This window comes from Sceloporus occidentalis, unplaced genomic scaffold, assembly GCF_023333645.1.
Source record: "Sceloporus occidentalis isolate IW3139 unplaced genomic scaffold, rSceOcc1.0.p SCAF_73, whole genome shotgun sequence".
Classification (NCBI taxonomy): Eukaryota; Metazoa; Chordata; class Lepidosauria; order Squamata; family Phrynosomatidae; genus Sceloporus; species Sceloporus occidentalis.
This window is the reverse complement of record NW_028317053.1, coordinates 4,021,239-4,048,473: the sequence shown is the minus strand read 5'-3', so window position 1 is coordinate 4,048,473 and position 27,235 is coordinate 4,021,239. Positions and strand designations below refer to the sequence as shown.

At 39.3% G+C, this 27,235-nt stretch overlaps 1 protein-coding gene across 2 annotated transcripts in view; it reads left to right on the top strand.

Annotated features, from left to right (window-relative positions):
- Positions 1–597: 597 nt before the first annotated feature.
- LOC149286021 (FERM domain-containing protein 3-like) overlaps positions 598–27,235 on the top strand; it is a 150,060-nt gene continuing 123,422 nt past the window's right edge. For both annotated transcript variants that reach the window (XM_089494511.1, XM_089494509.1), the window contains exon 1: positions 598–794. In XM_089494511.1, the coding sequence (XP_089350637.1) occupies positions 618–794 (177 nt within the window). In that variant the 5' untranslated portion in view covers positions 598–617. The remainder of the gene's footprint in view (positions 795–27,235) is intronic.

Here is a 27,235-nt window from a genome sequence, read left to right as displayed (position 1 = left end):
ATTCACTTCCAGGGCTCTCTCTCTCTCTCTCTCTCTCACACATCTATCTATCTATCTGTCTGTCTGTCTGTCTGTCTGTCTGTCTGTCTGTCTGTCTGTCTGTCTGTCTATCTATCTATCTATCTATCTGTCTATCTATCTATCTATCTGTCTATCTATCTATCTATCTGACCCGTCCTTCTAAGGGGGAGGAGGGGGAGGGGCGAGGCGTCGTGGGGAGGGGAGGGCTGTGGAGGGAGGGAGGGAGGGAGTGAGGGAGGGAAGGGCGTCGTGGGGAGGCGGAGGAGGAGGAGGAGGAGGATGAGGAGGGCGGGAAAAGGGGTCTCCATCTGGGCCTGAGGGTCTCCAGGGGAGGCTCTGCTGCTCCTGCTGCTGCTCCTCTTTGGAGCTCCTTCTTGGGGAGGGAGGAGGGAGTGCTGCTGGAGCTGAGTGCCTGAGGAAGGATCCCCCGCCTCCTGCCTGGCATCAGCTTCGCCCAGCAACAGCAGCAGCAGCAGCGCTGAGGCCGAGGCAGGCAGGCAGGCGCTGGGTCTCTCCTCCTCCTCCTCCTCCTCCTCCCTCCCTGCGTCCCCAGGGGAGGAGAGGAGAGGAGGGAGAGGGCGGAGGGCGGTGGCCGCATGTTCTCCCCCTGCGAGTGCGTGAGGCGAGGCGGGCGGAGGACCATGAACATGATCCGCTTCCGCAGCTCCAGCATCAGGTCCCTCAGCAGCCAGGAGGCGGCGGCGGCGGCGGGGGCCAGCATGAAGTGCACCATCCGCCTCCTCGACGACGCCGAGATCTCCTGCCTCATCCAGGTACCAGCCAGCCTCCTCTCCCTTCTCCCGGCCGAGGGGTCCCGGTCACACTCTCTCAGCCTCCGCCTCCTCCTCTGAGGGAAGGCCTGCTGGCCTTGGAAAGGGCTATGGAGGCACACAGCAAACACACACACACTCACTCCTCTCCTTACCATCATCCTTCAACACACAACCACCACAATAACCACAACAAGCACATACTCACTCCCACCTCTTCTTCCCATCATCTTTGAAGGCACACAGCCACAACAACAGCAACAAACACCCACTCACTCCCAGCCCTTACTACCATCACTCCCACAACAGGAGATCAAACTGGGACTCCCTCCCTTGATCATTGTATTTATTTACTTCGTTTCTATGCCTCCTCTCTCCCAGAAGGGACCCAAGGTGGACCCCTAGTTGTGTGTGTGTGTGTGTGTGTATTCCCATCCTGGGCAAAGAAGCTTCTGGCTGCTTCCAGGGGGCCTTTGGGCAGGAGAGAAACCCAGAGACTGGGAAGGGGAAGCCTGTGGAGTGGGCTGAAAGCCTGGGAAGTTCAGAAGGGCCTTCCTACACAACTGTTGTTGTTTCTTTTTCCCCACGGTGCAACAAATGTGTAGCTGCTGTGCATTGCTGTGTGCCAGATCCAGATGTCTCTTTACCTCAAGGAAGGTCTGTTCTGCAAAGGATGCTTCACCGCAGATCTCCCAATCGCCAAATGATGTTGCTGTGGAAACGTGTTTCCCTTCTTGTTGTGTGCCTTCAGGTTGTTTCCGATTTATGCCCACCCTAAGGCGACCCTATCATGGGGTTTCTTGGCAAGGTTTGTTCAGAGGGGGTTTGCTATTGCCACCCTCTGAGGCTGAGAGAGTGTGACTTGACTAAGGTCACCCGGTGGGTTTACGTGGCTGAACTGGGATTTGAACCCTGGTTTCCAGAGTCCTAGTCCAACACTCAAACCACTACACCATGCTGGCTCTCATGATGTTGCCAAGGAAATGTGTTTTCCCTCTTGTTGTTGTTGTGTGCCTTCAAGTTGTGTCCAATTTATGGTTACTTTAAGGTGTACCTATCATGGGGACTTTCTAAGGCTGAGAGGCTGTGACTCACCCAAAGTCTCCCAGCAGATTCCCATGGTCAAGCAGGGAATCAAACCCTGATTTCTAGTCCTAGTCCTACGCTGAAACCACTATCCCATGCTGGCTCTGTTTTCCTCCTACTTTATTTCATGTGCCATCTATAAGGGTCCGCCTTACTTTCTAGAAATCACCCTCTCAGGAAGGTATTTGTGTGTGTAAATAGCATATAGCCTGCTTGGCCAGTGCCTGCGGCTGTGGAGTTTATCACACAAAGGAGTTTGGGAGTTCATCCTGGAAAAATTGCACAATTAACACATAACAATTTCACATGACCTTGCACAAAACCACCATTAAAGTGGTTGCAAAGAGGCTATTAATGCCTAGAATCATAGAATTGGAAGAGACCGCAAGGGCCATCCAGTCCAACCCTATTCTGCCATGCAGGAACTCTCAATCAAAGCATCCCCTTTGACAGATGGCCATCCAGCCTCCGTTTAAAGACCTCTAAGGAGGGAGACTCCACCACTCTCTGAAGGAGTTTGTTCCACTGTCAAATAGCCCTTACTGTTAGGAAGTTCCTCCTAAAGTTCAGGTGGAATCTCTTTTCCTGCAGTTTGCAGCCATTGCTCCAGGTCCTGTTCTCTGGAGCAGCAGAAAACAAGCTAGTTCCTTCCTCAGTATGGTATCTCTTCAAATACTTAAACAGGGCTATCATATCACCTCTTAACCTTCTTTTCTCCAGGTTAAACATCCCCAGTTCCCTAAGTCATTCCTCATAGGGCAAGGTTTCCAGACCCTTCACCATTTTAGTTGCCCTCCTTTGGACACGCTCCAGTTTCTCAATGTCCTTTTTGAATTGTGGCACCCAGAACTGGACACAATATTCCAGGTGGGGCCTGACCAAAGCAGAATACAGTGGCACTATTACTTCCCTTGATCTAGACACTATACTTCTACTGATGCAGCCTAAAATTGCATTGGCCTTGTTAGCTGCCGCATCGCACTGTTGACTCATGTTCAACTTGTGGTCTACTTGGACTCCCAGATCCCTTTCACATGTTGTCTCCTTAAGCCAGGTGTCCCCCATCCTATATCTGTGCATTTCATTTTTCCGCCCTAAGTACAGTACCTTACATTTCTCCGTGTTGAAATTCATTTTGTTAGCTTTGGCCCAGCTTTCTAATCTATTAAGATCATTTTGAATTTTGTTCCTCTCCTCTGGAGTATTAGTTATTCCTCCTAATTTGGTGTCATCTACAAATTTGATAAGTATGCCCCCAATTTTTTCCTCCAAGTCATTGATAAAGATGTTGAATAGCACTGGGCCCAGGACAGAGCCCTGTGGGACGCCACTGGTCACTTCTCTCCAGGATGAAAAGGAGCCATTGTTGAGCACCCTTTGGCTTCGGCCAATCAATTAATTACAAATCCATGTCACAGTTACCTTGTCTAGCCTACATTTTACAAGCTTGTTTGCAAGAATGTCATGGGAAGTCCTGTGAAAAGCCTTACTGAAATCAAGATGTACTATATCCACAGCATATAATGCACACCTTTTTACTTTCGGGATTTCAGTGACAATGCATTTCCGATATCACTTTATTTCCACAATTGCGTGTCATAATCATTCGTGCAGTTACTCGCCATTTCCGCTTCATTTGTGGGATGCTTTAAATGCACTTTAATCTCTCTTTAAGGCCGAAATCAGCCCCAGTGTGAGAAACTCCTATGCCAACAACACATCCCCATATCATTATTTTACAATACTAAGACAAAATGAGCAGCTGTCAATCAAATTGTGTTGTTGGTCTGTCTAGAACCTGGTGTTGGCTGTGGTTGTGGTGAGAGCACTCCTTAGACTATTCAAAAGGAAGATCAGGAAGCAAGGAAGAAAACAATGAGTGGGACGAGTGAAGTGGTAATAAAACATTGACAGTCTAATGGCTCACAGAAAAAAGGTCTAGGTATATTTTGTGTAGCAGAGTACTTTTTGCTGTTTCTCTTTCATTGTTTCGCCATAGTCCTGTTTGTTATTGCCAGCGAGTGTGTGGTATTCAGCATGTATTTAAAGTCAGTAGACCTCATCCTGCTGTGAAGTAGAGTTAAGTGTCTGGTCCTGTTCCACAGGAGCTTTCAGGGAAACAAGGCTCTTGGTGTATGGCATTCATTTCTTTTAGCACATTCAGTCTTTTCACCTTTTGGAAGCTTAACTGAGATGTATGTTATGCATCATTGTATGTCAAGATGGATGACAGTTTATACAGCCGCTTCCTCACTGCCTGCTTATTTTGCCCCCCTAATTTTAATTGTTTTGCTTCCAAGGACCAATGCACTTTCCAGTGTCTGGATTAGGAATCAGAGCACGCTCTGCCAACATCATTGCAACTCCAACTGTGTTCAGTAATGGGAAAAAATATTTATGCTCTTGGTGTCATTTAATGTAAGCAAAGTGAATACTCGGAGTTGTTTCTTTTCATTTTCCTTTATTATTTTTATTACCAATTTACATAGTATAAATTGCTCCTGCCCCTACTATAGACAACTTTCAACGATTTAAAGTGCAATCTGAAAGTTACTACCAAAGGCAAATGACAGACACAGACAAATAATCAATATCCAAAGAGTCAAAGTTGTTGACTGGTAGAATAATGTGTAGTTGCTAAAGGATCTCTCCTCAGAACAGAGCTAATTAATTAATTTCATCAAAATGATTTTGCATATTGCTGAGACCTCGAAACAGGATTGTTTTCAAGATAATGAAAAAAAGCAAGCAAAGGTTATGATATAATAAACAAAAACTACTATTCATTAAAAAACCCTCACTTTTAATAATTTTCTTTCTTGAATCGAAGGCTTTCATGGCCAGCATCCATAGTTTTTTGTGGACTTTTCGGGTTATGTGTTTATTCCTGGAATAAACTCTTCTAGAAAATGGCCACACAACCTGAAAAAACCACAGAAAAACCATTTATCTTTCATTTTCCCTAAAGATAATGTACCAGAACCAATAAATATATCAGGTAATTAAAACTAACTGTCACGTTGTAATCATCAAAAAACTTTCAGATTCAAAAATACAGGGTAATATAATATAATACAATATATGTAAGCTCTGTTGAGAGTAATTGCTAGCCTTATTTTTTAAATTCCTCTTTGCAGTCATGTACAAACAGACAATAAAATTAAAATGCCATTAATCTCTTCTTCTCTCCTCATGTCTAACTGCCTGTAGTGATGTTCCAGTATGTTGTGCTATTAACATACCCCAATGACTTCTGTCTGGAGGATTTTGTAGAGGCTTTATTGAATACAGGAAATGCTGAAAAGTATTGATTATACAAGCTACTATATAATTCTCCAAAGGGAGAAAATGACTAGTGCTTCAGTGGACCTGAATGTACTACATAAAACTACTTGTCTGAGTATGTAGTATTTTATTTTTAACATGGCATGGTTGAGAGGATTTATTTTAGTAGGGAAAATTCAATTGATATGCGTATTAAAGAAATGATGATCTGATGCATCCAAAGATATATCAGATCATCATTTCTGTAATTCACAAATCAAATGAAACTTTCCACACTAAAGTAACTCTGGTGAACCATGCCATTTGTTTAAAAAATGCCACATTTCATCCAAATATGTGTAAAAGAGGTGAGTTTTCTGATACAGTAGACTTTTTAAAAATATATATATAAAATGTAGCTAAGCTGCATGATAATATTCAGAGCTATGCAGCAGAGCTGGAAAGTTGAAACAGTGATGAAAAGTCTCAATGGAAAAAGGATAGTTTGTAAGAGGCAATTGTTCTTCTGTTGCTTCCAGAATTCAGGGGATAGTTAATAGCAGTAACAGTATATTAGCGCAAAGTTTTTGTAGCATATAAATAGCTAAAATTGAGCTTTTAAAGAGAAAGAATGGGGGTGGGGGTGGATTAGTACTTCTACACAGCAAGTTGATTTACTCAGTAGCTGTAGTGCCCAGCCCTGCTTGGGAGAATTGTTAACTATTGTTAATGATCATTCTGTTTCAAGTATTCTGGAGGATGGCTGCCTGTCTCCCGGGTGAGAATGCTTCAGAAACCAGGGAGTGGTATCCTATTATTTTTGGGCTCCCTTGAAGCTCTGGAGAGCCACAGGATCCCATTGTGTGCACCATATTAGCGAAATGGAATTGATGCTTTGTCACTTTCGGCTATATTTAAACTGAAAAAGGCCCATTTCCCAGAGTGAATTTTATTATGCCACTGTTAAGTTACATCAGGTTAACAGTTAAGTTAGATCAGCCTAAACATCCTCTTTCAATTTGGTAAGAATCTGTTGAGCCATTTTTGTTTGCTGCTGTAACAGTCAGAAACTTAATTTTATTTAACATATAGACTTGATTATAAATTGACCTCAAGTATAAGTCGAGGACAGTTTTGAGGCCAGAATTATGGATTTTGATATGACCTGTGGATAAGTCGAGGTTAAAACTTAGGGGCATGTAACAAACGATCTAAAGGATGAAACAAAGGAAAACAATGCCAAAGAAATTACAAAATTCCAGCAGGCATAACTCTTTGTGCTCACACTAAATGCTGGATAGATGATATAGCAGAAGCGAGTCAGTGTTTCATGACTCTTGACTTTCAGCAAGGGATGGTTCTTTTTTATGAGTCTAAGTACATTGGTCCATGGATAAGTCAACTCAGGTTTTTGGGGTTAATTTTTTGACTAAAATTTCTAGACTTATAGATGAGTATATACAGTAAATGGTTAAAACATGTAGCCTGTATTTTAAATCAGTCTATCCTAAATACTTTGAAGGCACCAGATCCTATCTGATCTTGGAAGCTAAGTAGGGTCAGCCCTGGTTAGTACTTGGATGGGAGACCCATTGATGAATACCAGGAGCTGTAGGCTATATTTTGGTGGAAGGAATACCTCTGAGAATTCCTCACATAAGAAAAACCTATGAAATCCATGAGGTTGATATAAATTGACAGGTGACTTGAAGACACATGCAAACACATCCCAAATATATACTCCAGATTGGGTGAAAATCCAATAAAAATAATTAGGGTTTCCCTCAGGACCCCTAACTGAATTTTGTGTGTACCAAAATGCCTGTCTTTTAAGTTAAACCACCCTAAACGTATGCTCCAAATTTAGTGAAAATTTGCATGATGTGAAAGAAGACCAAGTGAGAGAAACTTGAATTTATTCATATAGGTAACAGGTTATGTCAGTGGGGCACCGAATTCATCCAGGGTTTGAATAGGCTTAAAGAGCTGTCCAGGGTGCTGAAGTTAGCCCTGGTTCAGCACTTTGGATCTCTCCCTTGACATTTCAACTAAAACCTCGAGTGGATTTGGTGCTACGCTTACTCCAGTTCCCCCAGCTGCCATGGTTGCCCTCAGGAAGCGGGGAAAAGCCTATTCTTTCGTTCGTGCTGAAAGATGATTCTACTGCCAACTTGGTCAGCTTCTGCGCATGGAATGAGGGTGGTTTATCATTTGTGATGGCTTTTAGGATGTTAGGGTATCACTATCCTCAGACTGATTCTTGTGTTGCATTTTTTACATAAGCGTAAGGCTTTTAGTATTTTCCTTATGAATGTACTTAGACAAAAAAACATGCACATAGTATTTTTCTCTACATATTATGAGCTGTGTGTATATCAGAGCTTAGGAAATCATTTTTTAAAAAGATGATAGCTGTTGCAATCCCCCAAGAAAGATGGCCAGTGACAATGTTGATTTAGGGATTCTTGGAGTTATATTCCAAAAGAATAACTTTTCCAAGCACACACACATATACACATATGTGTTTCTGACTTGTGTTATTTACATTGTTGCTACTGCAACATTTGTGAGCTCCTTTTTAGAAGTGCCCTCAGCTCACCCAATCCCCAAGGATAAATATAACCTAAGTTAAATTTGTGTGTGCTGCTGTTCTTTAAAGCAAAAACAAGAACAGAAGGCTATTTAAATATCCAAGAGTATTTATTTCCTCCCATACAAATCCAGTGACCTTAGTGGAGTCATTTTAGGATAATGACTGACATTTTGTGACAGTAGAAAAAGAAAAGACTTGTACTTTAGGAGATTCGTGTTCCCATAACTCCAGCTGCTTCTAATTCAATTTGGACAAAATTCTTTGCTGATAGTGCTGTGTAGCATCATGGACTAGCATGTGTTCACTAACAGTCTGCCAAGAGAGTCATTGTGAATACAGAGTTTGCCTCAGTTTTTGTGGAATGCCAAGTGACAGGAGGGGCATTCCCTGAGACAATATGCACATAGCAATAATTCTTTCATAATGGAATGTTATAGCAGTGGTCTCTCATGGCTGACATGAGTGAATGAGCATGACTATTCTTTGTAATGCTATTTAAGGAAGCATGATTGAAAAAACACACCTCTAAATATAAAGCTTGGAGCTATATTTTCAGCTGTGTACCTTTGACATGCATGATTGTGGGCAAATTCTGGAATTTGATCTTCCAGGAGCAACAAACAGGTTAATTTCCTGAAAGGTAAATATACACTATATACAGACAATTTGCTACCTATATATTTTGTTATGTGTTGTTCAGTTCAGTTCAAACTAGCTTTAAATACTCAAATGTTTTCAGATTCCTGGAGGAGTTCCTGCAGGAGTCCAGGGACAGCTGCCAGTAGCTTCCGAGAATACCTTCCTTTTAAATTTTTGATTTACCACTTCCAGTCAGAAGAACACAAGAGAATCTCATTTAATGCATCTCTGTGTTGCTGCCTGTAGTTCAGCAACATAGTCCTGTAATCTTCCAAAACCAAACACATGCAAAGATTCTTGTTTATGATATATGTGAAGTTTCAGATTAAATACTTCACCAGAAAAATAAATACCTTCCTCTATAGGCACAGAGGCTGTTTTGTACTGCATTAAATCAAAATGGCATGTTAAACAAACCAGAAAGGTCATTCTTGTTTATCTGAGATTTCGATATTTTTATTCTGTAAAAAAAGAAAAGAAAAGGCAGCTACATTCTTCCATCTCTTTCTCTAAATGTTCTGATGAAATTAACATTTGTACTGATGTGTTGTCCTTTCAAAACTGGATTTCAGACACTGAGAAGGAAAGAAGCACTCAGTACTGGTGGTGAGGAATCCCTTTGTGTAAGTATTGAGTAGGCTGAAGAATGTCTCAAATAAATCATGCAATTACAGATTCTTACCAGCCGATTAACAGGCAGTAGCTCTGTCATATAGGTCATCATTTGGCTTAGGGCTAGGTTTTAACCCAAAGGTTAAAATTCAGTATGTTGCCTTTTCATCCATAAGATTCAGTAATTAAAAATTAGGTACTATAACAGTGGAAGAAGGTCAGGACCATGGACAAGACTTAACTCATTTATCTTTCCTATGACATTTATTTCCCAGTTTCTGGTTTATATTTTCAGCTTCCTTAAGACTATGTTACTTTGCAGAATTATTGAGTAGAATCACAGCAGCACAGCAGAAAGGGAGACAAGCAGAATGAAAAATAACCTACAGTCCTAATGGAAACATGGGCCTGTTCCAGACTGCCAAAATAAAGCTGCTTCGGGTCTCTTTGGAGGTATGCTATTTAAATGATGTATGGGTCATAAGAGTCTGGAGGTCGCACCAAAGCCACACTCCGTTCCTAAGCACTGGAGTGAAGCTTTGGTGAAGCTTCCGGATTCTTAGGATGCATGCATCATTTAAACAGCATACCTCCAAAGAGACCCGAAGCAGCTTTATTTTGGCAGTCTGTAACAGGCCATGGAGACTATAAGAAATGGTTGACCTGCCTGATCAGACACAGAGCTAAAAGGATTTTAGTTAAGATTGAAATGGCAATAGTAAAGGGCAGCAACAGAGAGTAACAGAGGATTTTAGATCCTTTTCTTTTATTCAGTTGGCAGATTAGATGGGGTGTGCATGTGTGCAAGCAAACACAGGAACTGGGGGAAACAAAGTAAACAAATTAGATATTTTATTTTACCAAGTGTCTGCAGAAAAAATGTATCTCATCACTAACATAAACACCATAATCTGTACATAGAGAAAATGTTGGTCACTGTCCAGTACTGGATTGATTAGTTACAGTAGGATGATCTCCCCTTCCCACTGCAACCTCCTTACTACTTTGCACCCCAAAAGCCTCTCCAGGGGGCTGGGAATTTGGAACAGAACTGAGAGATACAGTGAGAGAGAAAGGGAATGCTAGTACAATGATGGGTTTAGGCCTATATTTCTCAAATGATACAAGGCTTTGAGAACGGTTACTGATAAATTCAGATATATTTACAGCTCACCTTTTATCTGTGAAGGTCATGAGCATACTTGGGGACCTAGTATGGCGGGTTACAGACCGCCAAAAAGCAGCTGCCTGCACCCGCCCCTTTCCTCGCTGGATCGGGGCCTCAGTGGCCAGAGCGGCAGCCGCTGAAGTCCCAATCTGCCACTTTCCAGGCTGCAGGGAAGCGGCAAAAGGCCCCTTCCCCGCAGCCTGGAAAGAAAGGGGCTGCTTGGCCCCTTTCTTCTCTGCGTCGCTGGGCGCAGCCGTCTGAAGGCTGCGCCCTGTGACGCAAATGGCAAAAGGAGCTCCGTTTTGGTGCTCCTTTTGCGGCCGGGGAAGGGGCGCACTATTCACCCTGGCGTGACGTGATGACGTCACGTCCGTGCCACCCTGTATAGAGGCGGCGCGGTCGTGATGTCGTAATGGCGGCGGCCGTGTGAAACATCCACTGCCATTTTGTGCGTGCTCCGTGCGCGCTAGGGTTGGGGGCGTCCAGAAAGGACTCCCCTTTCTTTTTTTTTTATGTTTAATTTTTATTAATTAAAAAAGGCATTTACATATAATAAGTCACGAAAACATACATACATACACACAAAAACCAACAATACCGAAATGAACACATATGAGCTTCCTTAAACAGATTCAATAGTCTGAACTTCTTTAACAAAACTAACCTCCTTTTATATATATATATATATATAACGATTGTGATTTAAAATCTATTTGCTATATAAATTCATGTTGAAATAGCTATATTGTCTTGTTTTCTTAATGGCAGAGAGTAATACTCTGTTCTAAATTAAAATGAAAATCTACCTCCACTCTCTATGGCTGACCTCTATAATATTTGGACTACCAAATAAAGTTGTTTACTATGCCTTCGGCTGTTATAAATTCGATCAAAGGTGTCCAGATTTTCTTCCTTTTACTCCAATTCTTATCCCTAATGAAGCATGTGAGTTTATCCATTTCAAGGTAAGAAAGTAATTTCAACAGCCAATCATTCCAACTCAGGTTACTTCTTTCTTTCCATTTTGAGGCAAGGACTATCCGAGCGGCTGCAATCATATAAAACAAAAGTACACCATGTTTAGCTTCTAACTTTGAGTCAAATATCATATTTAGTAAATAAAGTTTGGGGTCTAATCTAAATTGGCAACCTAAAATTTTTTGAATCTTTATATGAATTTGAGTCCAATATTTTTTAGCTACTTCACAGTTCCACCACATGTGGAGAAAGGAGCCTGGAGCTTTTTCACATCTCCAACACGTTGGACTATTCTTTTTGTATATTTTGGCTAATTTTGTGGGTGTGAGGTACCAATGGTTTTGCATTTTGTAATAGTTTTCTTTGATTTCCACACAAGTTGTGTGATACAGTCTATGTGTCCATGTTTTTTCCCACTGGTCCAAAGGTAGCACTTCATTTAAATCTTGAGCCCACTTGATCATAGATGGTTTCACATAATCTCCATACATTTCAATTTTCAACAAAAATTTATAAAAAAGTGAAATTTTTTTAGGGCTATCTGCAAATATAATCTTATCGAATTCTTGTGGACTCCCCTTTCTAACCCTAGCACGCGCGGAGCACACACTTTAAGGCCCATCTGTAACGGGCCTATGTCTCCAAATAAGTTTTGCCTTTCCTTTGTTATTGATTAGAAAGGTTTCCAGTATATAATTATTAGGTATTTTGTTGGTACATCTGCATTTCTGAACTGTATCCTTCTTTCATAAGCAGCAACCGTTTTTTTACCTTCTTCCTTTTAATAGAATTGTAATTTTCATTTATTAGAACGATTAAAATGTTACACTAGAATGACTATCATGTTTCTCTGTGTCTGCCCTCTAAGTTAGCTCAGGAATCATTGAACTTCAATAAATAAATAAATAAATAAATAAATAGGTAATGAGCCATTCTCCGAATCTCAGCCAGCCGTCTGGTCAGTAGAGATGGAGAGAAATCATTAAGTGAGCATCTCAGCATGCTGAAAACTGATACTTTAACACATCTCTTCATTGAGCCCACAGTCTCCATCTTGCAACTGCACACAGATTTCTGGACTTCATGTTTCATTCTCTATCCCTTAATTTTTGTACTCCCTTCCCTGATGAAATGTTCTGGGTCATGTACCAGGAGAAAAGCAAGATAATAATAAAATAAGTATAATAAAATAAATACATTTTGCAAGGTCATACCAATTATGAGACAATTTTGTAACACTTTGCCCGCTTAGCAAAAGTACATATTACTTCACCTTGAATTTTGTTTTTTAGTTTTAGATCACACAAATATTTTTTATTTGCCATTTTCAAAGTAACGTATGTGCACTCTCTAAAAACAGATTAATATTTAATATCAAGTGTTACAAAACTGTCTATAATATGGAAAATGTTATCAGGTATTATGTTGTTGTTTTTGTTGTTTCTTTAAATTGTTTATGACTTATCACAATGCTAAGGTGATCTATCATGGAGATTTCTTGGCAACATTTGTTCAAAGGGAGTTTTCTATTGCCTTCTTCTGAGGCTGTGACTTGCCAAAGGTGGGTTTACATGGCCAAGCAGTGGTTTCCAGCATCCTAGTCCCACACAGCAGCTTTTAAATTCATCCTCATATCCTACCTTTGTTTCTTCTTTTGTCCCAGTCACTGTTATATGCAGTAGTTAAAAAGCTTCTACTTGCTGAGCATGCTTACCATTCAGCCCAAATGTTGGGTCCCTGTCAAAGGGGGTCCTTTTTGTCTCCTTTATTTCTACATTTGTGATGTTAGACAAAAGTCTTCCTCTTCCCAAAGGCTCTTAATGGCTACCATTGATGGTTTATGTTCAGTGCTGTTAAATAAGTCTTCTGCAGCTTCATGCCATTCAGGAATATTGAACTACTGCTCCCATCATAACCAGCCAGTGTGGCTAGTAATCAATTGCCATGTTGGCTGTTGAATTCCGAGAGATCCAATTTGAACAATCAACTTTTCTAAGATATTGGCGAACAAAAATGGTTCCAGTTTATTTGCTCTCCACTATTTTATACCATATCTGGCCTGATAGTCTTTCCAGGGAGTCCCTGCCTTTTGCACACTAGAGAGTTCAAGAGAGAAAAAGCAATTCCATAGACCTCATAGGGATAGAAGGCATTTCCATCAAGACCCTTCTTATGGATGCTGTTAAGCCATCAGTGTTTAGGAGGAACTGAGGCAGTAACAGTTCAAGTCTTTCGACCTAGTCATTGTTATGTTGTTTCATATCTGGCCTGGAGGAGAGATAATTCTTGGAGCCAAGTTGAGATTAAATCAGCCAGAGTATGAGTGGACATTGGAGTTGGGAGGAGAGTTGTCTTTCGTTGTTGCAGACTGGAGAATTTGCTTGCAGAGACAAATATCTTGTTATCTACTTATAAGCCATTTTGTGTTACCTAATCTTGGTTGAGAACTTTGTTGTTGAAAAGTGGTATTTTAACATTCTAAACAAATACAGTCTTGCTTTTTTTATTTTTTGGAAGCATAAGATAATTTTATTGGATGTATTGCCTCATAATTTCTGTTCAACAAAACATTTCCCATAATCTCTCTTAAAAAATGATAGGGCATCTGGACCTAGTATATGTACTGAAAATGTCTGTGGACCTAAGAGTTGTGTTTTGTTTACATAACTGCAGGAATGCTGCATGGATCACCGTTTCATCCAGATTTGTAGAGAGAACCTTTTTTCTGTCTAGTTGTATGAAAAGTTTGGCTGACCTTGAATATATGCCTAAACCTCTGCAGCATGAGTCATTACTGAGAAGATTAAACAGAAAATTTGTCACATTATTCTGGAGAGTTTTTTTAAAAAACTCTGCATATAGTTTAATATTAAAGAATACAAATCTAAATGTAAAGCATTCAGTGCTTGATGTTCCACATGGTTACATTTATTTCAGAAGTGTAGTGGATACCCACTTTAATAAGAAAAAAACTATACATTTTGTACTTTAAAACAAAAGAAAATGATGTCTCAGTGTAACTGAAGTTCTGAGTCCCTGTATTTAATTTTGAGATCTGAAATCATTGTGCAGATCAGGCATATTTTAATATTCTGGAGGAGAAACCTGCTTTGGCTAATGTTAGTTTCATGAGCTCTGGCCAGCAGACTTTCAAAACTGTCACCATAGTGTCAGGGACTAAAAACCTGACACATTTTTAACTGAAAATGCAGGTTGTCAGGATGTTATTTTCCATGGTTACTACAACTAGATTTATGGAGTCATCCTGGTACTGTAAAGTGCATGCAGCCAGAGTTATGCTGATTTTTGTGTTATGGGAATCTATTCAGTTTTCCTTTCTCATTTGATGGAGGAGAAACATAGTGAAATTGCCACAGGCCTGCTCTAGAAGGCACGGGGGCATTTTGACTCTTTGAGTTTATTTATATTTCCAAGAAAAAAATATGAAGGGTATGTGTGGCCCCCTGAGGTCCTGTGAGTAATGTGGCCTTTCAGCCCTTGCCAGTTTTTCACCCCTTATTTAGAAGAATAAGCTGTGTTAAAATCACATTTCTTCTGAACTAGCAAAAACGCCTCACAGTAGTTCACAAGATGTTCTGGTATATCTGCACCGTTGGGAAATTCCTGTCCCAGATGGTAGAATGATCCAGCATGTCCACACACTTTCCGACTAAGAGGGCTTAATGACTTCTTGATTATGTACAGTCTGGCAGGTGATATATACCAGCAGTTTAGCAGCTGGTTCTGGCAATTCTTTATATTTAGGCAGATCAGCATCTTGGCATTCACAACCCGGATCTCATTGCAGACGTTCTCCTCCCTTTTCTCATCCAGATCTGCTTCTCATGTCATAAAGGGGAAGATTGTTTTCATACAAAAATTGCTTTAATTAAAAATATAATCTCTGAAATGTTTTGCTGTGTTTTATCTCCAAGCAAGCTGAGGGAAGTTTAGAAATGCCTCAGAGTAATGCATGTTTTTAATGAATCTGTTTGTCAAATGGCTAAGATTTTGTAAACAAGTACTTTGACATAGCTCATGCTAGCAGTTTTTTGAATGGAATCCAGAAGTGAATTTTATTCCTTGCTTGAATATTTGTAGCAATATTATCCACTTGTAGATTGCCTGGTTTTATGCTGGCCTAGTTGTAAAGCAGTTGTGAAAACAGGAACATACTTCTAGATGTCCTTTATTAGCACATGCTGTGCCCAAGTTGTGCTTTTATTAAAAACAATGTTTATCATACTTAAAGTATTATTATGCCCACTCATTCTGCTGTGTTTATTTATATTGTTTTCTTCCTGAGTGTCTTCAGGCATCAAAACAGGAAAATGTTAAGAAAATATACCATAGATTCAGTAATGCAGGCAAAATTATCCCTATTTCTTTGCATTAATTCTGGGAGAACACTGCTGTTTAATATGTTATACCTTCTCACAAATATTATTTACCTCTGGTTTTAGTGGACTGGATTTTAGTAAGCATACATTTTCTCTACCAGTAAGCTAGAGAGTTAGTTTGTGGCAAAGTTAGCAACTACATATTTCTTGTAAAGGCATTTCTGTTCAGTACCTTTCAATTATATGTTGATGGAACCAGAGCATGGAAAAGATACAGGTTTGGACTTATTTCCAAAAAATACCCAACAAACATGGCCCCATGCTAGTTGGGGGATACAGAGTAAAAAAGTAACTTTTTCAAGCTGTCTACTGGGCCCAGTAGACAGGAAAATGTTTTAGAGTAAATATAGAATTTGATGACTTTTGGTTGCATCTATGTATTTATAACACTGATATGAGTACAATGAGTGCATGCATGTGTTTTCAAAATAAAACTATCTGCAAAACAGTTATGTTCTTCAAGTCCTCATTTCAAAAGCTAAGGCTTAGGCACTGAGACAATGGACGTGTATCTTTATTCTCAGCTATACAGTTATTATTTTAATTGCCACCCAAGAGCTTCAAGAATGGATTCATTATGAATGTGAAGTACTGATGGTTGTAAAATATTTTAACAAATATTTCTGGCAGTATGTGCCAATCTTGGTATTTTATAGGCAGATAACTAATTTTTACAAAACCCTTCCTGGAGAATCTCCTTTTAAAACATCCTTTTCTTGAGTGAAGCTTGATTTTTAAGGGGCAATAGCATCTGAGAGATCAACCACATTGTAAAGAAACAGAAAAAGTTGATTGGAAAAACTAAGCAAAGACAGGGAAATAAAGAGGCTACCAGGGTCACAGCTAAGCCTGAGGAAAAGCACTGTGGATGTGGGAAAGGAAAGGTTAAAGGATTATGCAGAGGGCACAGCAGGCAGGAGATTTAGTGAATTTATATTTATCCCGTAAGTGATGTCAGAACCACAACAAAACAAGAGCTGTGATGGGCTCTGAACCTATAACTGTTCTCACAGGAAACAGGCACCGGGGTGGACATGTTTAAAGATTGCTCTTAGATTCTAAACATTTTAACTTGGCTCTCTCTTCACGGCTTAGATTTCTTCATTTTCTTCAGACATTTTATTGGATGCTTACTTATAGTTTGCATTTTCTAATAATATGCTTGACAGGACTTCATTTTTAAGGACACATTGGTCAACCTGAAACTGTGTCCTGACCCACAGAATCCTGAGTTTTGGAAAATGAGTACTTTCATGGTTTCCTTCTCTCTTCTTCTATTATTTTCCCCTTTCTTTTCTGAATCCTCTCCGCTTTATTTTTTTTGAGGGGCGGGTGGGTAAATATTCTATTTGTTTTTATCCAGATACTTGTTTCCTTATCATGTACTATGGTGCATGCTTTTCTCCTGTTTCAAGTTAGTGAAAAGCACAGTAAGTGATCACATTTGAAAGGATACGAACATGTAGCTCTGCCCAAGCACATAAACACACAGTGTACAATGGAACACTTTATTTATAAAACTGGCTTGAATTAGGTCAAAAATTAATTAAAGGTGGATTAGTAAATAAAAATGTTGTCATATTTCCCTTGCAGCATGGTTTTAGCAGGAATAAAGCATAGAAAAAGCATAGATCAAATTTGTTTGATTTCATGGGAATATGAGGGAACCATGAACTATATCTTTGCACTTAAAGTATGCCTTTTCCTTTCAGCACTCTTGTATACATGTTAAAGATGATGCTGAGTAGTAGATTGATGTGGTAATTAATTTTTTCTAGTATTTATTCACCATTGGTAGAGTGAGAAAGTATTACAAGGTGTCTGTAAGATGTGCCATTCCTCCAGTGAAACAAGAACCCCAGCTGTTCCCATATGTGAAGCACAATTGAAAATAACTTTCACCTCATGTAAGTGGATATTAGCTCTGTGTACTGTGGGATATCATCAGTTTGCTCTAGGTCAGGGACATGCTATATGTAATCCAGAACTAAGACCTAAGGTGTTTTTGTGTAGTATATAACTAGTTTCTGTAATTTTAAGGTTCCTGATTTAATTAAGAACAAAATGTCTATTCACTTCCCCTATGAAGTTTGAACCCAGTGCAAATATATAAGATTAAAAACAAGAAGGTGCTGTATGTTTTCCTGTTTCTAAATAGGAAAGTTCTAAATCTGTATATCTAGCCACTCTCAAGTTTAAAGGATATTTACTGCTTGTGTCAACCCATATGCTTTTAGTGTTGTTAACAGTTTATCCCTTGGTATTCTTACTGTGTTTGCATCCGTTAGTGTATTTGACTTGCAGATGTCTTAAGCCAGTATTGATGGAAGACTCAGACATGCATGTGTTGTCACCTTAGCAATATCACATTTTTAAAAGAGCTGAAATCTAAAGAAAATATTGAAATCTCAGAAAAAAAGTGGGAGATAATTTTCCAGGGTGCACAAATTGTATTGTCCCAACACAGTTCGATTAAAATCTTCCTTCAAAGGCATTTAATAAGCCCACTGCTGTGGTCTGTATTCTGCTCTGTACCTGTGTGTTTGGCTATAAGAGTACAATAGAAAACATAATGGCATGATTTTCAAGCACTCTGAAGAAAAATTGCATTTGAAATGAATTGGAACAATAGCATCTTTATTTTACAGCACTTTGGGAATTCATCTTTCTCATCTTTCCCCCATTGTTGATGTCTTTCCACCTTTCATTCCTCATGTTTGTAGTGGGGAAGTCTTTCCTGAATATTAGAATAACATAATTGTGTATATATGTATGTGTATTACTTACCGCATCAAGCATATTTCATCGCATAAAGTTGAGTACAAACTCTAGCCACAGTTCACATGCTTTTTTTCTGTGAAAAGCCTTTTCTGCTTTATCGGGAAAGCTTAATTACTTCATCAGAATCTCTGAATTAATTTTCATACTTGGCCCCACTATTGGTATCTTAGAGACAACTCTGGAGACTGCTGCAGTCTGAAGGATAAGAGTAATCAGTTCAAAGTTTTTTTTAAAGTCTATCCAGCTGAGCATAACAGTATCCCCAGAGAATAAGAGACAGAATAGTTAAGTGCAGTGTGAAGTGTAAATTACACAGTTGGAGGGCATTCAGTTTCAGTGAACTTAAAAAAGAAAGCTTCTTACTGCCTTAATTTGTATTAGGAACAACATAAGAATCACAGCTGTTTGGACAAAACAACTCTCTTTGTGATCCAGTTCATCATGTTGCATGCATAAAATAGGCAGGGAGAGTACAATCTCTTTGATTATATGCATGTTGCTCTTACATCACTGTGGAATTTCTGCTGGAAGTCTAGTTTGAATTGTATTGATGACTCTGAGGATATAATGAACTGCTTCATGCCGAGTCATACTAATGACACACTTAGATCAGTATTGTCAACTGCCAGCCAGAGCTCTTAGGGCCCAGTCAGATGTTTCTTTGTCTCATCATTCATGGTCCTTTATTCTTCTCCTTAAAACTACTGACTTGAAGAACATCAGATGTCTTCGGTTTGAATGTTAGATGTGCCCAGAATCCAGTTTTAAATCTCATTTCCCCAGTGACTGCAGTTGCCAAAAGCATGGTCATATATCTGAGAACGGTTCATCAGCTTCTGAAATGTTTGGTTTAGATGTAGTGGCACATGCATTATTTACATTTAGTTTGGATTAATGTAATATACTCCATGTGGAGTTACCTTTGAAGATTGTTTAGAAACATCAGATTGCAACAGAGAAGTTGCTGAGTGGGGTCAGTAGCCTCTTGAATCAAACCCTCTCTCAACAAACTGTAGTGTGAACTATTCAACATTTTTTATTGCTGCATACAGCAAGACATCAAAGTTTCATCTTCCAAATAGGAATTGTGACATATGCAACAGCAAACATCAGCAACCCCATGTTACTACATAGCTTGCAGGAGGTGGCATGGTTTTCCTTTCCACTAGTGTTCAGTTCTTAGCTTGAGGACAGTTAGCTGGGGTATGTGATTCCATTGCTAGAACAGCTTCACAGCCTAGCAATATATTTTGGGATGCAATTCAAAGATCTGGACAGTAGTGTCCCTGCCTGAGGTGTCACCCAGTGTGGGGAGGTGGGGCTTCTGGGGGCAGAGCCAAAAGGGCACTCTTCCCACGTTGCTGCCATGGGATGTAGAATGGTGCCACATCACTGAGGTGCGGGGCATGCTTGGCCCTCTCAGCAGCCTCCCCAGCCTTCTGATTTGGAAAGCAGCCACCTCCCCCTTGGCCTTCTGAGTCATGTGTGACCATGGCTATGTGGGACCCAGAAGGCAGCTGCCCACTCTCCCTGGGGTGTACTACCCCACTGGGTGACATCCCCCTGTGGGATGTCACCTGGTGCGGTTGGAACCTTCACACACCCCTAGTGACGCCACTGGTCCTGCGTACCTGAGGGGCTGCCATCTTCTTTGTGAACCTGCAAAGACTGCAAGAGCTCACAGAACTTCAGTGTAGTTTTGCTTTTTCTGTTTTTGCTTTAGGAATGCCTCACAAAATTTCCTGGAACATCTGGACATTAGTATCATAAGCACAGCAAAATGATGCTGTCAGTTTGTTTCAGGGAATATATATTCAAAATCATTGTATTTTATGTTAAACAGAGAATAAGTTTATTTTAAAGGAAATTGCAGATCACACAGCATTGAAACATAATTGGGAAAAAGTGTTTTTAAAACTGGAAAGCATAAAAATTGAAAAAGAATCATGTTAAATGTCAAGGTTCTTTAGCTGCTTTTTAATACTGTCTGATGGTAAAGTTGTACCAGACAGCATCCTCTCTAGATCTCTACTTTTTCATGAGCCCCTTTGTTTTAGTCACTTGAAAAGTGTTTCAGAAGCCCTTGTTGTTTCTGCTTTCATAGTCTCTGTGCTTTTGCAGCTAGTAGTCTGTGCTTTTGTGGATAATGTTATGAGGAAAAGAGGCTGACCTGACCTAAGGATGCAACTGAAATCGCTGATGCATTTGGCTCTTCTTTCATTCAAAGCAAAAGATCTTTACTGGCTAAGGAACACCTACAGTCCAGAACATTTTTGTGTGAAAAGGCCTCCTTAAAAGAAAAGATCTGACTGGCCCCCTGCTGTTTGTGGGAAAAGGAAGACAAGAGAATTCAACTTGCAAACGTTTCAAATGCACTGATTAATACTGGGGAGGGGGCTCAGTTTTTTCAGGGAAATGAAACTATTCTAGTAATTTTTACCAAATCTCAACAAATTTGGCCAATATGAACTGCTGTATTCACCGAGTTAATGCAAGATGCCCTCCAGCAACACCTGTTGAAATTGCTCCCTTCTCTGACTGGGGTAGACAACTTGTATCCCTCCAGATGTTGTTGGGCTGCAGCTTCCAGCATCATACATCATGAGCAATGTTGGCTAAAGCAGGTGGAAACTACAGTTGCACAATTTTTGAGATGCCAGAAATTTCCCACATTTAATCTATGACATAGTGAGGAATGATATAGTTTATGGAGGAAATGTGTTTGCTGTGTACACAGTGGTGCATGCCATGATAGTTCAGTAGCATGTGAAAGAGTGAAATTCATCTTTAAAAATGCAGTGGAATCATTTTAGAGATTCTCTGCTCCCTGGTTATGTCTCCTTCACCCCCTGTGTGGCTTTCAAACATACCTCTTTCCCTTGAAAGTTAACAGTATTTGCTTGAGGACTATATACAACAAAGAGGCTTGCTGTGTAACAGTAAGGAAGCAGTATGGGCAAGCTTATTAAGTGACATTATTCTGCCTGTCTGTATTTATATTTCAGTAACATAAGCATTCATAACACTCCCTAGAACAGAACACATTACATACAACTAGTGATTTTGCAGTTGTAATAAGCAGCAGGTCTGTTAAAAAGTTGATATTCTTTGTTACTAAAAATGTAATTTGTTAAACCAATTCAACATATATTTCATCTGAATAGACATTATTTAAAGATGTATAAAATGACATGTTTTACAGGTATGTTATACAAATATATCCATACTTTTCACATACACCCATGGGAATCCACAAAAATCTGACTTTGTTCACTGAAAACCCTCTCATCTTAGTTGGCTTTAAATGGTGAAATATTAGTTTATGAAATGCCATTCAGTGGATGAGAACATTACAGACTGTTGCAACTCTTATGCAAAATGTTGCAGTGTGGCTTATTTTATTGTGCAGTCTCATTCCAGGCCAATCTTACAGAGATTATATGAAATCACTGTCAGTACTTCAGTTTGATTGAGTGGATACTTGAAAATTCAAGTCTTTAATTAAACAGCTAACATTTGATAACTATAATTATGATTTTATCAGTGTCCTTCCTGTTGATACGAGACAAATAACATCTTTTGTTAGAACTCTTAGACCTGCCAAGTTTTCCTTTTTTGTTTGTGTCCTTCAAAAAATTGCCTATGGCTTTTGCATGGAGTTAGAGATGTTTTTTTCAGAGCACAGTTAAGCCATGTTAGGAACAGATCAATAGAAAAGAGGTTGGCAAAGAGGTTGAGTCATAAGATATGCAGACCTCATGGGATCAGCTCACTGAAAGGGGCAGAAGGTCAGTGAATACAACGGTTAGTCTCAATGACATGATTCTTTGCAGTACACCAGCTCTTCAGCTCATGTAATCCAGGTCATTCTGTGTCCCTAAGAGAGAGCAAAAGTGAGCAAAGTGATCACGGAGCCAGAGACTTAAACAGTTCAGCCAAGTGCTTGCAGCTGCAAGCTGTACCAACAGCATAATCCTATACCTATCTACTCTGAAGTAAGTCCCACTGGAACCCTGCCACCCTAAAACTTGGGTGGAGCATTGAAGGTCATAGAATTATGGAATCATAGAAGTTATTAATGCTTCTGATTGTCAGTCACTTTATGTGACTACTTTGGAGATTCTTCCCCTCCATATCCCCCCTGCCCTCTCTCTCCAGGCTACAGTGTTCTTGCAGTGAACTGAGCTGATATCTTCATTGTAGGAACAATCATGTTTTAGGATATAGCTACCATGCAGTCAAGGGGAAATGCAAAAATCATGATCAGTTGTGACCCGGTTCTTCTGTCTGGTTCAGGTTTTATTGCTATGCAAGTGTGGCTCCTTATATTCTAAATTTTCAGCTGTTGTATTCTGTTTTTGTTAATCTCCTAGGATGAGCAAAGTGTTTATCTTTAAAATAATTGGTAAAACAATTAAATGCCACCCTTAAGTACTTGTTTTCATCTAACTTTAAAACAAAACATGCATATGTATTAATAGTGGGATGCAATTTTATATGTGCATTAAATAACTCAGATTTAGAGGTATGTGGAATTAACACAAACTTAAACTGAGTTAGTATGGAAGGCACTGAAAGTACTGATTTTATTTTATCCTTTTTACATTCAAATATACATATTTAAACAGCTCCTTATGGGGGCAGTGGGGAGAGTAGGAATAAAACTTAGTGCTTTGAATCTCCAAAATATTATTTTTATTTTAAGAGTTCTGAGTGACATGTAACTCTTTGAGCTTCTTTGATTGAAAGACTACTCTTACTAATCACTTCTAAGAAGAAAACATATGATACAGCTTCTGGATGAAAGCTTTCTAAGGACTTTGAGCAGAAATCTGCAGCAAAGGCATTTCCTAACTCCTCCTCCTTGGTGCATTACCCTAGACTCCCTGAAAAGCCAGAGATGTATTTTGCAGCAACTCATCTGCATGTATATTGAACCCAACTATATTGGGTTCAAACTCTCAAAGAACCTTCACTGTAGCAGCTCCAAAATTATGGAACAGTCTCCTGGAAGAGACTCGTCTTATCGCCTCCCTGGATGCTTTCAGGAGGGCAGTTAAGAAGGATCTTTTCCAGCAAGCTTATCCACCTAACCTCATATAAGAAATATTCCCCCATCCCACTGTCGATTATGTTAGAACTTGTTTTAATGGAATTAGTAGTTAAATTTTTATTGTAATTGATTATTGTATGTTGTGTATTTTACTGGGTTGTGATCCCCCCTCGATCCACCTGGCAGAGGTGGGAAAATATAAATAAAATTATTATTATTAATATGTACTGGTTCTTTAATGTAGGCTTAAATCCTTAATGTCTACAGCAGTGTAAACAGAGGTATGTAGAAGATTCATGCAATTTTGCCATGTATTAGATTAAAAATAATCTCCACTTACATAAAAGACAAGGAGGTGTTTACATGGAATATGGAGATTCTGAGTCTGTCATGAGAAGCTACTTATATTCCATAGTGCACTAATGTTGATTTTCTTAATGATTCATACTATGTTTGCTGTACTCTACTTCTCAGGTGCAAGATATGCATGAGAGCCATAGATATAAGATAAAGAAAAGGACTTCTGGATAACACCGGCTTCTTATATTCTGCTGGTATAGAATTTACAATGCTACATTCTGTGATATTGTTTACCTCTACTTGTAGCTACCATGCAATGCCAGCCCATTATCTGATCTCAACATAACTATACAGTTGCTTATAACCTCAGCATTATCAGCTCTATAGAAATCAGTGTTCTGAGTTTCTATCCAGGACATAATCTAATAGAAAATATCAGATCCAGTATATAAAATCAAGTAATCATGATTTCTTTCAGCTAATTATAGAACAGGTTGAGTATCCTTTATCTGAAATGCTTGGAGCAGATGTGGTTTGGATTTTTTTTTTTGGGGGGGGGGATTTTGGAATATTATGAGCTATCTTGGAGAGGGGATCTAAGTCTAAACATAGACTTCATTTATGTTTTCTGTACACCTAATACACATAGCCTGAAGGTAAATTAAAACAACAATTTAAAATAATTGTAATAATTCTATATATGAAACAAAGTTTGTGTACATTGAACCATCAGAAAACAGGGGTGTCAGTATCTCAGTCAGCCATGAAAAGTTTTGGATTTTGGAGCATTTCAGATTTCAGATTTTCGGTTAAGGGATACTCAACCTGTATGTCCCCTCTATGTTCAGGCACAGGAATTTTTTGTATCATTTAGAGATGTTGCCAGAATGCTAGGGACTCCATTCCATAGAATCCTGATGAATATCAAAATGTTTCCTGATAAAATAGGATTTTTTTTTAGGGTGCAAGAGTATTGATGGGCTGACCTCCTGGCTTTTAAAGCTAATTGTCATAATGCATTGTTAATAACATATTCACACTAAAGGAATAGCACTTACTATAAAGTCTGGCAGGTGGCCTAATATTCAGACATTACGGCCATTTCTGTTTTGGATAAATATGCAGAGCATGTATTCCATTGTAACAGATCTTTGAAAATATTCTCCAGTGGAGTAGACTACAGAAAATGAGAAGTGGCTCAGACTGGGGTCTTAGGGCAACATAGTACATGGAGCACAGACTGGGGGCCAACTGGGTGCAGAGAGGCTAGGCTTTGTATTTATATTTGAAAACTATCCTCTGGGGGTGTTCTTTCTTGCAAAGTAACAAAGACTTGATGACTTTTCCCAGGAATCCACAGTGAGATTCTGGACTGGCTGATGGCTTTAACTGTAGCGTGACAAAACAGTGTTTGGGTGAGGACACCAGGTAGATGGATAGGAAGTTAGCTAGAGACATAAAATAATAGAATCATGGCAGGGGATAGGCAGAAAGAGCTGGCTCCCTGCTTTGGTGCAATGAGACCTCCTTTGTTTCTTGGTGCAAGAAGAAATGCAAAAGAGCCTGGGGTGAGAAGATAATCAGCGCCGCCATTTAACTTTGATTGTAGTATTACCTGGAACATGCACATGCCCTTCGGTCTTCACTCCTTACTCATGAGGACTTCACCTATTCAAAAGTTCACCTGTTTGAAAAGGTCACTGTGATCTCTTAAGTGGATGGTGGCTCCAGATATAAATTATGAAAAGATGGAGACCCCCAAATATAGTGCAGGGTATGAAAAGTGTGCTAACAGTCTAGTTATTTCTTGCAAACTTCTTGTAAAACAAAAGGTCAATCTGGATAAAAGAGAGGGTTCTTTTAAAAAGTTTTATAGAAACCATTACCAAAATTAGACAAGTTCACAAGTAAATAGATATCATCTTGGAGCTAAAACTGAAACAAATGTCTTCTGTGTTATTAAATAAATCTCATTTATTAGGCATCTAAGAGGAGGAAGAATGTAAATACTTTTAAATGAAATTTTTGCAGCTGATTTTTAAAGGATGGTTTAATATAATTTAAGGACAGGAATGCTACCAGATTGAATCCCAGAGATAAAAAAAGATATATAAAGGGAATTGGCTGTCTGCTTGTTCCATTATTCATATTCTGCTCTGAGATATTATGTATTAGATTTAATATGACATTCATGAATTATGAAAGCAATTTGCTTATTAGCAACAGATTCTGCCTTAGCTTTCCTGACTGATCTCTGTAATGCCAGAAGTGAATATGAAAGTATGTTCAGGATTTTGGCAAAGCATGTTCACCATGCAACTATGCGTTGCCAATTAATCTGAAGTGTACTTGAGATGTGAAACTATAAGTGAACACAATTTCTTTAAAAATTCAACAAGGCAGCACAAATAAAATATAGTGCACCAGATTTTCTAGCACAAAAATCTGTACTCTTCTAATGAAGAGTGTGGTACTTTACATGAATAGAAATACCTCCATGTGTTGCCTGGTGTGGTAACATTGGTTTTGTGGCAATACATTAGGTTGGTTATAAATCCCTGAAAGTTATGTTAGAGAAAGGCTTTCCAACAGCTGTGGGAACTAGAATATTTACTTGTTTAGCCTCAGGGCCAGCTGGGATCACAAACACCTGGGACGGGGCATTGAGCTATGAAACATTTTACCTTCTCAACTATGACTATTGAGTACCTGAATTTGTGCCAGACCTATGGCTCAAAAGAGAAGGCAGCTATCACACTCATTTCTATGAAATGTTTTGCCAAATAGCCACCAACAGAATCCAGTGCCATTGATTTAGATAAAAGTGATGAAATGCTGCCATGGATATTTCAGTATGGTGGCAATTCATGTGAACACAAGCAGAGGGAAAGAGTAGAAAAAGGTGGAGCATAACCCCATGTTCTGAATGCCAAGCACATGTTTCCCCTGATCTCACAGCTAGCAGTGCTGCTTTTTCACTTAAACCTGGATCTCCAGGTTTTGGTAGATTCAGATAAATGGCATGTATCTAATAGAAGGAAGATGAAAAGCATTAATCTTAGAATTTTCTTCTATTGCACCTTCAGGCTCACAAGAGAAGTGAATGTGGTTAGGTTTAAATCTGTTCTAGGGAGGTTATGAGATCTCTAAGCAGTAGCCAGGACCATGGACAGCTCTCAGCCAGCACTCCCCATTTTTTGCAGCAATGAAAAGATGCTGTCTCAGCAGAAAGCTAAAACTATTTAAAATTCAACATAAGCCTGGTGTGGGAAATAATTTATATAGGCCAGGTGTGGCAGTCCAGATAAGGTTAAACTGCAACTTTCCAGCATTCCTCATCATTTCCTATTCTGGCTAATACCACTGGGATTTGCACTCCAACAACTTTTGGAGGGATGGATTATTCCAATACTTAATGTATCCTGAAAAGTTTTTTGTGGGTTTTTCGGGCTATGTGGCCATGTTCTAGAAGAGTTTCTTCTTGATGTTTTGCCAGCATCTGTGCTGAAAAGCTTTGTATTATCTTTGGCTCCATCTCCCTAGAGAAATCATCTGTGTTTCTAAAGAGCA